Source organism: Neoarius graeffei, chromosome 4 (assembly GCF_027579695.1).
Source record: "Neoarius graeffei isolate fNeoGra1 chromosome 4, fNeoGra1.pri, whole genome shotgun sequence".
Taxonomy (NCBI): Eukaryota; Metazoa; Chordata; class Actinopteri; order Siluriformes; family Ariidae; genus Neoarius; species Neoarius graeffei.
The window spans coordinates 27517967-27531443 of record NC_083572.1 but is presented as its reverse complement, the minus strand read 5'-3'; the positions used below and the strand labels follow the sequence as shown (position 1 = coordinate 27531443).

The following is a 13477-nucleotide window of genomic DNA, read 5'->3' as shown; positions in this document are numbered from 1 at the left end:
CAAAGACAACCATCCTAAGCACACAAGTCTTTCTACCAAAGAATAGCTAAAGAAGAATAAATTAATATTTTGCAATGGTCAAGTGAAAATCCTGGATTTAATCCAACAGAAATATTGTGCAATCAGTTCATGTGAGGAAACCTACCAACATCCCAGAGTTGAAGCTGTTCTGTACAGAGGAATGTTGGCCCATTCCTCTAAGCTGATGTGCAGGACTGATTAACAGTTACCGGAAATGTTTAGTTGCAGTAATTGTTACACAAGGGGGTCACAACAGATACTGAAAGCGAACGGTTCACATCCTTTTGCCACTCACTGCTTTGTAATATTGGATAATTTTTCTTAATAAATAAATGACAAATTATAATATTTTTATCGGATTTGTTTAATTGGGTCCTCCTTACTTTTAGGACTTGTGTGAAAAATCTGACAACATTTTCTTTTATATTTATGCAGAAATATAAAAATTTTAAAGGGGTCACAAACTTTCAAGCACCACTGTACACATCCCAATCCTAACTGTTATGAACAGTGGATTGCAATACAGCCTTTATTTATAACAGATTACATTACCCTCAGATTAAAGTGGCTTGTGTTGCAACACATTTCCATTGATTAGTTACGCACATACTGAATTAATTAAGTTTTTACAGCAACAAAGAGAATATTCTGCAGGATCTAAACCATGATATTATTCCATGGGACCTAGAGCATGATGTCCTAGAACAATAAGAAACATTACCATTAATAATACACAGATAAAATCTGTGGGGAAAAATTGTGCATTTATTTACACAAATAAACAGATGACACAGAAAATCTGTGGAACCCCTAGTGGACGGTGCAAAAAAACTTGTGCTCATAAAAAGACCGAGAACTGTGCAATAGTAGAAAATACAACAGTAGATGAACAAAGTCACTACTGAATAGCAGTGATGAGTTTGACTCCAAACATGGCCTCCCACTGTTCCTTAATCCAGTTCACTAAACCTTGGATCTCCTTCACAGTCTCAGCCCTTAAAGGCCATGTCTTCTCCTCTTTGGCTAGCTGTCTCACACACACACACACACACACACACACACACACACACACACACACACACACACATTAATGTGAGGTGAGAAAGTAAAGAATTGATACATTTTATTCATTATCTTGTCAGACATACTGTAACTGTATGACAAAATGGGAGAAGCCTTAGCAGATTATTCTGAGTCTCTAAACTCATCTCAACTGGATTATATTCAGTACAATGAAGTCAGAAACATCTGTTTTTGAAACACACACACACACACACACACCTCATCATAAAGTTGAATGTACACCTGGCATGGATCAGTCGAGAATAGAAGGATTGAGCTGACGCAGCTGATGGGCTGCGTTTCGCGAATGGTGACTGGCCCGCTGGTGGTTTGTGCCTCCACACTGGCTGCTAGCCTTGAGCAGTTCTTACTCCATTGGTAGTCTTCATCAAGGAGGAAAAGTGTTTCTAGAGTGGCCAGAACAGTCACTGAGGTCAAAGAGTCACCTGGGAGAAAGATGTACAAAAGCAGACTTTAACAAACACAGAATTCTTTATATACGAGTACATTATAAAATAATGGTTACATCAAGTCCTTCATTCCAAGTAACACACAGTACATGGCCATTCTAAAACGGTCAAAAATGCAACCATTCTTTGCTATGTTGGCATTAACAATGTGTAATATTCAGTCCCTACTAAAAGTACAGTGGATATAAAAGTCAACACACTCCTGTTAAAATTGCAGATTTTTATGATGTAAAAATACAACCAAGATAATCATACCAGATCTTTTCCCACCTTTCATGTGATGTAGTAATCAACAAAAATTAGGTGAAAAACAAATAAATGTTGTAAGGAAAAAAGAAAAATCAAGTTAGAATAACCTGGTTGTACAATTGTGCACACCCCTTAACTAATACTTTATTAAAGCAGCTTTTGCATATAACTGCTGTAACATTTTTGTGTCTGCTGGGAAAATGAGAAACTGGGAGACAGGCTTGTGACAACTCCAGGTGTGTTCTATTTCGCTTGCTTTCGATTTTCAGCAACTGTTATTTTACACTATTCTCACAAATGTGCACATACACATGGCACAGGGCTGTTCATCTCTGTCTCTCTCTTTCTCCGGTTACTGGCTCCTCTCTGAAAGAACAGACACATTAAGTTGCAGTAATCTGACACAGGTGAGACTCATCACATGTTACCTGCTGGTTCTACCTGCCTCCTCGCTGTCCACAGCTTACCGGTATGCTTAAACCCCCCCCCCCCCCCCCCCACACACACACACACACCACCACCAGCCTGCAGCTGACTCCACCCACCCATGGCGGGAAAGGTAATTTGCCACCATCTGTGCCCCCAGACCCGTGGACCACCTTGAAATTAAATGGTTGTAGCGCCAGATACCAAAGAGTGATCCACACATTGGTATCCTTCATGTGGTGGAGCCACTGGAGCAGGGTGTGATCAGAGTGGGGAATCCCAACAGGTAGTATCGGTGAGTGGAGGCCACCCACTTGATGGCCAGACACTCTTCTATTGTGCTGTACTTCATCTCTCCCACAGAGAGCTTGCAGCTGATGTACAGCAGGGAGATGCTCTTTCTCCTCCACCACCTGGGACAAAATGGCCCTCAGCCCTATGCATCAGTCTGCAGAACAAAAAAGTGAAAGAAAAGTCAGGTGAATACAACAGCGGGCCCCATACAAAACTGTTTTTAACTGGGCGAAAGCTGATTTGCATAGCTCTGTCCACTGGACTGGATCTAGTGCACCCTTTGAAAAACTGGGTACAACCCTCCTGGAATATCCAGCCCCAGGAAATGCTTCACCCTCTTTTTGGTCTTCGGCAGGCTGCAATCATTGCAGTCATTAATTTGGGGATGCACCTGCCCATGACCCAAGTGGAAGGCCAGATACTGTACTTCCACACACCCAATTGCACACTTCTTCAGGCTTGCTCATCTCAAGGATCTTAGAACAGCCCTCAGATGTTGTAGATGCCACTATTAATCTCATCTCATCTCATTATCTGTAGCCGCTTTATCCTGTTCTACAGGGTCGCAGGCAAGCTGGAGCCTATCCCAGCTGACTACGGGCGAAAGGCGGGGTACACCCTGGACAAGTCGCCAGGTCATCACAGGGCTGACACATAGACACAGACAACCATTCACACTCACATTCACACCTACGGTCAATTTAGAGTCACCAGTTAACCTAACCTGCATGTCTTTGGACTGTGGGGGAAACCGGAGCACCTGGAGGAAACCCACGCGGACACGGGGAGAACATGCAAACTCCACACAGAAAGGCCCTCGCCGGCCCCGGGGCTCGAACCCGGACCTTCTTGCTGTGAGGCGACAGCGCTAACCACTACACCACCGTGCCGCCCGCCACTATTAATCATTATTGTAAATTATTATCTACTTGACATAGGCAATGGAATATGCACTGCATGGGCAGAGGATTCTGTCCATGAGTCCTTGAAATATAACTGGGGCTCCAAACAACCTGAATAGTAGGTGACAAACTGGTGTAAACCAAACGAAGTGAAAAAGGCATTTTTTCCCCCCCTCAGGGCATTGGAGTCAAGGGATCTGCCAGTATCCCTTGGTTAAATCCACTTGAGTACAAATGAGCCATGCCCAACCAATCAGGCAGTTCTTCAATGCAAAGCATCGAATATGTATCAAATTTAGACACTGCATTGACACTTCAAAAGTCCACACAGAACCAGACTGATGCATCAGTTTTGGGGACCAAAACCACTGGGCTGTTCCAATCACTGTCTGATTCCTCGATTATACCCATGTTGAACATAGCCATGAGTTCATCCTATTTTTTTGTGTACAGGTAAGTGATATAGGCATATTGATGTGATGCTCTGAGATTAGTGTGACCGGGAATCAGTAAGAACACATTTGAAAATTCCTCCTGCAACCTGTGCTCTTTGGAACAGCAACAGGTGGTCTCCACAGGGGACCAGGGTAAATTCGACCACACTTTAGACTTGGCTTTGGTCACAGCTCCTCCCTCTCAGGATCTACCATCACCAGAGCCACAGAGACCTCCTCTCTCCACAGTTGGAAGAAAGGAAGGTGGGTGGGTGTTGGAAGGAAGGAAGGAAGGAAGGAAGGAAGGAAGGAAGGAAGGAAGGAAGGAAGGAAGGAAGGTGGGTGGGTAGGTAGGAAGGAAGGAAGGAAGGAAGAAAGAAAAAGAAAGGGAAGAAATAACTTTATTTATCACACACTTGTGAAATTCCTCTCTGCATTTAATTAAATTCCTCTCTGCATGGGCAGCCATGCTAACAGTGCCCGGGGAGCAGTTGGGAGTTAGGTGCCTCGCTCGAGGGCACCTCAGCCCAAGGGCATCCCATATTAACCTAACCGCATGTCTTTGAACTGTGGGGGAAACCGGAGCACCCAGAGGAAACCCACACACACACAGGGAGAACATGCAAACTCTGCACAGAAAGGCCCCTGCTGGCCGCTGGGCTCGAACCCAGAACCTTCTTGCTGTGAGGCGCCTGTGCTAACCACTTACACCATATCAAACATACCACCACAAAAGAGGCGGTGTGTTTGATATGCATTACCTCTATCCATTTGCCTGACCTCATAGTCGATGTCTCCAACTTGCTGTGTGACCTCAAAGGTTCCTTGCCACTTTGAGAGTAATTTGGATCTCCCAGTGCAAATTCCTGTAGTTGAGCCACCTATTATACAGCTGCAACTGCTGTTCTTGTGCCTGTAGCAAATTCTCCTGGGTTAGGTGACTCAGTGTGTGGAGTTTTGATCTCAGGTCAAAAATGTACTGAATTTAATTTTTACTCATAGATTTTCCATACAGGACATCCAAGATGCCATGAGGCTTGTCACTATACAATAATTCAAAAGGGGAAGACCCCATGGAGGCTTGCAGGACCTCTCAAACTGCAAATAAGAGGCATTCCAGCCATCTATCCCAATTCTGTGCATCCCTATGAACAAACTTATGAATAATCTTTTTAAACATTTGATTAAACCGCTTGACCAACCCACCCATTTGCAGATGGTAAACACTGGAACAAATCAATTTAATTTACTCACCAGTAACTCATACAGTTCGCAACGTGTGTGTGATATGAATGTTGTGCCTTGATCAGTCAGGATCTCAACTCGGGGGATAAAACAGAAGAGTGCTTCTGCAACACAGTGTACAGAAATGTTGAGCAGGGCCGTGCAAAGACCTTTGGAGGGGCAGGGGCTCAACATTCAAAAAAGGGCACTTGGAACAAATTCTTCACACAAGTTAACTTTATTCAAAACTAAATTTCAATTGCAACTGAACATTCTGTGTGTGTGTGTGTGCGCGCGTGTGTGTGTGTGAGTGAGTGAGATCCATCTAAATGCTGCAGTATTCTTCAAAGCAGCAGTCTTAAGTTTTCGAAGCTGCTAGAATATGTTATTAACGCCGTCGTTCAAACTAAAGTTTCCGAATCTGCCACGTTAATGAAATGGATGGAGCAAACGGTTTAAATATAGCCTAGGCGGCTTCATTAAATGATAAACAACCCTACGCATTTACTGTTGTGTTCTAAGCTGCAACAATATTGCAGCATGTTCAGATAAGAAATGAAAGGACACTTTCAGTGTGACCTTACCATGCCATTCCTCGCACTGTCTCCCACTGTCAACCGCCTGCATGCGCTTTCTGCACGGAGGTTCACTGAATGCATGACGTCACGGATTGATGCCCGCATTTACATAGAAAAACGTTATTTTATAAATCTATAATTTCATATATTATTGTCAAATTGTAGAGAATATTGATGTTGGAGCTAACTTATCTTTTACAAATATTAAAAAAAAACAACAACAACAAAACAGTCCCTATGAAAAGGGCACTTTGGACAGCAAACAGAAAAGGGGCAGGGGCTAGAGCACCTGTAGCACCGGTTCATTGCACGTGGGTGATGTTGAGGCACTGCTTCTGGGTACCACGCTGCATAATCCAAAGACCAATACAAAGTGATGCCCTTGTGCAGTCTGATCTAAGAGCCTGATGAAATCCATACCAATTCTTTCAAAGGGGATCACAGTCAATAGCAAAGGACACAAGGGTGCTTTTGGGGTGGCCAGCACATTCACTAGCTGACAGTTGCAAAATGCTGCACACCACCTGTGAACATCGCTGTGAAAGCCCAGCCAATAGAAATGGGCCATGAGACACATCAGTGTTTTATCCCATTCTAAATGTCCTGTCATGGGATTATGATGAGCTGTATGGAACAAAAGCTGCATGGACCAACAAGAGGGTCATTTCCTCTTTTGCTTGAGTGTCCTTCATCACTTGATACGACCATATAACAAATTATCTGTAACAACAAAAAAAATACAGGTAGAAGAGTGCAACATTAGGCTGGAGGTAATGACCACTGATTACTCTTATTTGGTCAAAAGCATACCTCGGTTTCATCTTGTGACTGCTCTAATGGGAAATCCTGAAGGGAAACCCCTGCACAGAATGGAGGGGCAGAGCCCTCCCTCACCCTGTATCCCCCTGACAAAGAACTGATGCATATGGCCCTGGGACCACCTCCCCAGCCAATTGCTGCACTAGACTCCACCTCCCAATTTCACTGCTGCAGGGACCATCCACAAACAAGCGCTTCACTAATGCTTTAAATCGCAGCCAATTTGTCCCCAGAATTAGTGGATGGGTGAGGCAAGGACTAACCACCACCTCTACCCAGTGCTTTTCTCCCCTGAATGTGACAGTGATGGGCACCAGCAGATACTCGAACATCCTTATGTACACACCTCCCCTACATCAATTGTGCATTTCCCAATGAATCACACTTTGATGAACTGTTGTCTGATTACACCTCGAGTTCACCAAGGCCTGATGTGTACTCCCTTGAATACTCACTGCCACTTGGTATGTTCCTGCTTGATTGGGGAGGCCCAATTGCAGAAATGTGGATCAGAATCCCACTTTCTTAAGCGGGGGTACTGATCCTGGAAATGTCTAGCTCTCTCAACATGCCTGTAAACCTGCCTGGGCTCTGTCCCAGTCCTGGTGAGCACAGATAGTTCCACCTGTGGAGAGAATGTGGGAGTTAATGGCAGCATTGGCACAAGCTACAGGAGAACTGGACACTATTTCTGCACTGCGGGAATAGGGGATGGGTGGGGAAATATGGGAAGGAAGAGAGAGAGAGAGAAAGAGAGGGAGAAGGGGCAGGGGTGCCTGCCCCCAGAAGCACCACCAGATGGTCTTCCACCAGCCAGACCACCTCTTACACTGATGCTAGATGGTGGCACTGTATCCATGCTGCCACTCCTTCCAGCAGTGGAACAATGAACTGTTCCAATACCACTTGGTCAATGATGATATCAGTGTTGCATTCTTCTACCAGCAACCACCCTTGGCAACATCTTGGAGCTGTTGGGTAAAGGTGAATAGGCAGCTGAGCTTATGGAGTGCCAGTGTGTGGAAGCGCTGGCGATGCTGTTCTGGGGTGCGGCTGATCCATTGCATAACAGCCTGCTTCAGGTCTAGATATTCCAGCAGGCTGGTAGCTGGGACCTGTTTGACTCCAAGTTGGGCTTCCTCCGACAGGAGGGGCAATAGGTGAACCAGCCACTGAGAGTTTGGCCATGAGCACACTTCAGTGGCACACTCAAACAGCTCCACAAACACCTCAGGGTCATCCTATTGAGGTATTTCACCCACGTGACCAAGTCATGTGATGCTGCCATTTTGGACGTCACGGCTCGAATCAGTTTGAATGCGAGGAAGGCGACAATCTTATTACAGCTAAGGTTTGTTCACATTTTCATTTACTTTCGGTCCTCAGTATAAACAAAATGTTATTAAATGTCATTGAAATAACTTCTTAGTCTGTTGAGACATGGCCCGTTATAAATTTGCTGTTACCAGGCAATGACCAAGAACTGTATTATTAGGCTAGTGAGCTAGCCGGCCGGAGCGCGCTAGCCTGCCGGCCGGAGCGCACTAGCCAGCCAGAGCGTGCTAGCTGGCCGGAGTGCGCTAGCCTGCCGGCCGGAGCGCGCTAGGCAGGCTAGCCTGCCAGCCGGCGCACGCTAGCCAGCCGGAGCGCGCTAGCCTGCCGGCCAGAGCGCGCTAGCTCCCAGCTTGCCCGAGCGCACTAGCTCAGTAAACTAGTAAATACAGTAAAGGAAAAACTTGAGACTGAAAGGTTTTAACAGTCATCCAAATGACTGAACGTACACATTGCTACAGTAACATACTAGCTACTGTTGTTGACATTAGCTAGCTTGACGTTCAAAATGGCGGACACCGGGGCGTCACGTGACCCTGTGACGTCAGGTGAAATACCTCAATTGACCCATCTTGAGTGTAAAATGGGGAAGAGCTTTAGCATTCACAAAAGCTGCTGCTGGAATGCCTGTTGGCTGGACCAGGCTCCGGATTACCTGCCAGTCCTCTACCTGGGCCTGGAGCAGAGCTTGGAAGCACTGCTCCTGCTCGGTGCACAACTGACACTCAACCACGCCCCTGCTACCACAACTACATGACTATGCTATGACGTAAACTAGCCAATGTTAGCTAGTCTAATTAGCCTTCTAGCCACTGGTTTACTTACATAAAAGTATGGTAGCTAAGGCTAATTAACTCTCTGTGGTCGAGAGCTTCGCCAGTGAAGCTCTGCAGAATTAGAATGAGGTGGTCATGTATTTTATGTCAATATACAGTATTTATCATGCTTGTATGATAAATATATTGACAAACTTTATACTTTACACTCTCTCATGTGCCCACTGCCAAATATTATATTTTTAAAATTACCGAAATTAGATGAAACATAAAACTTGTCACCTTACTTCGTCACACCTGAATCAGCACGCTGAGTGCCCACTTACGCATTCACAAAAGACTATTCATGTGGTAATGGCATGATAATTACATTCACTCTTTTGGTATTGATTGGTTTCTCTTTCGCGGTGGAAACGCCCACCATAAACAGGATAAATTATGTCAGCCATAGTTCAGGCTACCTGTTCAGATGTAAAACTTGTTGCGAGATTGCACTGATCTGATGCTCAGAAGGTGCTTCGGATGATTCAGGATATTAATGAACTGCTGAAATTGTCATCGGCTCTAGAGGACTGATGAGTGGTGTCATTTTGAACTTCGACTCGATCCAGCCAATGATCAACTCGAGTAAGCGTAAATATTTCTTATGACCATATCAGTTGATATGCATGTGGTGTAGTGCATAATCTTTGCATGTTTCTTGAGTAAATAAAACATGCACCATCACTTGTTTGCGCTCTTCTTTTTTTTCTGGCAATCTAATGATTTTGGCATGCTCTGATGTTTTTGTCAATTTCAACAAATCTAAGCAGTAGTTTCAAAGTCATATCACTTTTTTTGTATTCAGTGCAAGTTCAGCTACAATAATATCTATATAGTATGTATGTCATAATTGTACTTAAAAAAATGATGATGTAAAAAGCAGTTTGAGAACTGTGTTGGAATGTGTGAAAAAACATTACCTTACCTATTGTGATGAGCCATTTTGGTCACTTGAGGTGATTCCTAAGACTGAACAGAATGTATCAAGCACAAAAACATTCATCTGCTCCATTGATTTGGACAATTAAATGACCATAAAAATTATTTCCTATTGTTTTGGGATAATGAGTTGGCAGGTATTCAATGAGAAGAATGATTACCCCTCCCACTGCCAACTCTTTATCCCAGAACAATAGGACATGCATGTTTTGATGGCCATTTAATTGTAATTTCACAATTACAAAGGTAACTACAATTATAAAGGTAATTTCACACATTCCAACACTGTTATAAAACTGCTTTTTACAACATCTTCCTTTATCTTTTTTTTTTTTAATACAATCAAGATATACAGTTGTGGTCAGAAGTTTACATATAGTGATATGAATGTAATCTTGGATATGAATGTCATGGCAATATTTGGGCTTTCAGTAATTTCTTTGAACTTTTTCTGTGGCAGAATGTACAGCATACATCTTTAATTTAAAAACAAACAAACAAAAAAAAACATCCCCACCCCACACACTAGAATTTGGTGCACAAGTTTTAATTTTCTTTGGGTTTTCTGAAATCAACACATGGTCATAATTATACATACAGGGTCAAAAATTTACATACACTCAGATTATTAATTCAGAGGTGCTGAAACTTCCAAAATGTCGCTTATCTTGCCAAGGCTGAGGTCTCTTAATTTCCTGTTAGTGATCAGGATTGACTGCAGCTGGTAGCTTCTCTGTGCCTTCATAAAAAGGGTTTGTTTACAGCACTCACTGGATTGACACACAGTAAAATGGGAAAGTCCAAGTAGCTCAGTGCAGATTTGAGAAAGAGGATCACAGACATACACAACTCTGGAATGTCTCTTGGAGCCATTTCTAAACAACTGCAAATTCCAAGATCAGTTCAAACAATTGTATCCAAGGTATTGTGAGGTGTAGTCACTTTGCCAAGCCACTTTGCTTCAAGAAAACCCAAACTGTCACCCTCAGCTGAAAGGAAATTCGTCTGGATGGTCAGGAACAACCTGGGAACCACCATGGCACATCCTTGCCATGAACTGGAAGCTGATGGATCACTGTCTACAGTTCAGATCACCATGGACTAAGAGGCTGCTATCCAAGAAATAACCCCCTGCTGCAAAATTGACACAGTCAAGCTTAACTACAGTTTGAAGCTGACCACACAGACAAAGAAAAAGCTTTCTGGAGGATAGCTGTATGGTCAGATGAAGTACCCAGAAAGACAAGAAAAACGGCAAGCTGCAGTTTAACGGAAAGACTAGTTACCAACAAAGCATTCTCGTGTGTGGAGAACATTTTATATCAGGTTAGTATGAAAGCTCTGTGCAATGTTAACATGTATCTCTGAATGTCAGCTTTGGACGCGATATTTTATTACACCTAATGCTGTTAGTCTAGCCAAGCATGTTTATGTACTGATCATGTAGATGAGGCTAAACACCATAAAATATGCTAGATCTAGGCCCTGGCTTGTTTATTACTATTACAAGTCCATGTCTGAGCTTACCTTTGTCATAAGATGATATTTTTCATCATCAGCAATTGATTCTACTTAGAAATCCCAAATACTAAATAGTTGAGGATATTGTAGTGTCCCAAATCCAGTAGTTGGTTTGCCATACACTTTTCAAGTGGAATAAGTACATTCAGATAGCTTTATTGTCATTATATTGAAGTCAGACAACAACAACATAATAGCACTCCCTGAGGAGTGGGTAAATTAAGAACAAGCCTTTATTTATCACATGTACACTCAAGCATAGCAAAATTCCTCCTCTGCATTCAACCCATCTGAAGCAGTGAACACACGCAGACAAGTGAGAAATGAGCACACGCATGCACACCCAGAGCAGTGTGCAGAATAGATAAATACATATGTGGGTAAATTATATGGCTCTGTGATGCCTGCAAGCTTCAGCTTTTCGATACAACACAATCTGCTGGTATGATCTAAATTTTTAATCGTTTCAGAGAGATTGCATTGACTGTAGTCATCTCAATTTTCATTATTAGAGAATTTGATTGATAGAAAAAAATACTATTAGAGAATAATTGAGAAAAAGTAGCATCCAAGAGCATTAAACCTGAATTTCTGGCCTCTAAATTAAATAAAATTGTATGCAAAGTTGCCAGAAAAAAAACTTTCAACCTCTTAACTATTAACCTGCTGCTGGAAGGTCTGCAACTCAGTGCATGCTGCAATTACCACAGACGAAAGTCTAACACATTGTCTATCTTGGGTCATAAACACTCACCTAGCTGAAGGAAGGCCAGCAGGTAAAAGAATGGAGGATGGCTGTCTTCTTCATTGCTTGTTTTACTGCCTTCGCAAACAAGAGGCCTGTCAGTCAGACAGAACAAGGACAGAAAAACATAAGTGTGAGGTACGCGACTTGAGTCACTTAAATATATACAGTATCAGTCAAAAGTTTGGACAAACCTTTTAATTCAATGTTTTTTTCTGTTTTTATATTAAGCAACATTTCATGTCAAAGTAATGATACTGTTTTTTCTCTTGACTGAGTTGAGCTGTTCTTGACATATGGATTACAACAGTTCGTCAAGTCAATTTATTTGTATAGTGCTTTTAATAATACACATTGTCGCAAAGCAGCTTTACAGGAAAAAAGACTTTAAGCTTAAGAAATAATAATTTTATCCCTATTGAGCAAGCCTGAGGCAATAGTGGTGAGGGAAAACTCCTTCAGACGACATGAGGAAGAAACCATGAGAGGAACCAGGCTCAAAAGGGAACCCATCCTCATTTGGGTGATAACCAATAGTGGGAATGTAAATAACTTGCTTCTATAAAATGTGTTCTATATGGTCAAAAAGTGTAATTATGTAACCAGGAAATTCATTATGGTTTTAACATGAAGTCTATTTTGTTGAGGTCATCAACTGTTCATTGTTGGTGAATTGAGCGCAAGGCTCTTTATGACATCTGCAGTCCTACTAACCCCAACTGCTCCCCAGGCTGCTCTGGGTTTGTTGTACATTGCTCTGGATATGAGCATCTGCTAAATGCCTGTAATGTAATCATGGCAATTGTAACAAAACTGCAAGTGTCCAGAGCCATCTTCTAAGTGTATCTTTTGACTGTCCATATGGGGCCATCCTCCACAGGAGCAAAGTGATGAGAACTCCAGCAAAAAGTAGGGCATCAGGATGGAACAGGCAGGTCCAAAGAGCAGAAGAGGAGAGGATCACTGGTATCTCAGGACTGACATGTAACTCAACAGAGACACATTTGCCAAACAAGGATATTTACTGTGTTATTTCCAATTTACTGTTTGATGGTCTTCAAATGCATTAAGGCAGCAAGGAATTCCACTAATTAACTTCTGACAAGGCACACCTGTTAATTGAAAAGCATTCCAGGTGATTACCTCTTGAAGCCGGTTAAGATAAGTGTGCAAAGCTGTCAAGGTAAATGGTGGCTACTTTTAAGAATTTACAATAAGAAACCTTTTTTTTTTTTAATACTTGTTTACCATACACATACAATTCCATACATGTTCCATGTTGCTATTTCATAGTTTTGTTGTCTTCAGTATTGTTCTTCAATGTAGAAAATAATCAAAATACAGAAAATCCTATGAATGAGTAGGCGTGTCCAAACGTTTGACTGGTACAAATAGATTTTTTTTTGGGGGGGGCACCATGGATAAAAATTTGTGTCTACATTATACAAAACCATTAATAAGGAAAGGACATGGCTATACATAGGTTGAAATAAGCTCTGGTCTTACATAGCCTTAGTACAGTATAATTAATTATAGGAAGTGCAGCACCATAACTGCTGTAAAACAGGGCAGACATCCGACTAGAGATGATTAAATGAGAAATTTACTGTCATGCAGCAGCTAACAGATGAAAGTACAGTAGC

General features: G+C 42.5%; 1 protein-coding gene across 6 annotated transcripts in view; it reads right to left on the bottom strand.

Annotated features, from left to right (window-relative positions):
* Positions 1 to 367: 367 nt before the first annotated feature.
* Positions 368 to 13477, bottom strand: part of stk11ip (serine/threonine kinase 11 interacting protein) — a 210335-nt gene continuing 197225 nt past the window's right edge. For 4 of the 6 annotated variants that reach the window (XM_060919085.1, XM_060919084.1, XM_060919087.1 and 1 more), the window contains 3 exons: positions 11844 to 11929; positions 1303 to 1529; positions 368 to 1048 (listed from right to left, as the gene is read on the bottom strand). In XM_060919085.1, the coding sequence (XP_060775068.1) occupies positions 920 to 1048; positions 1303 to 1529; positions 11844 to 11929 (442 nt within the window). In that variant the 3' untranslated portion in view covers positions 368 to 919. Of the gene's footprint in view, positions 1049 to 1302; positions 1530 to 2298; positions 2677 to 11843; positions 11930 to 13477 lie in introns of those variants that run through there. The other 2 variants (XM_060919086.1, XM_060919088.1) reach the window with 2 other exon arrangements.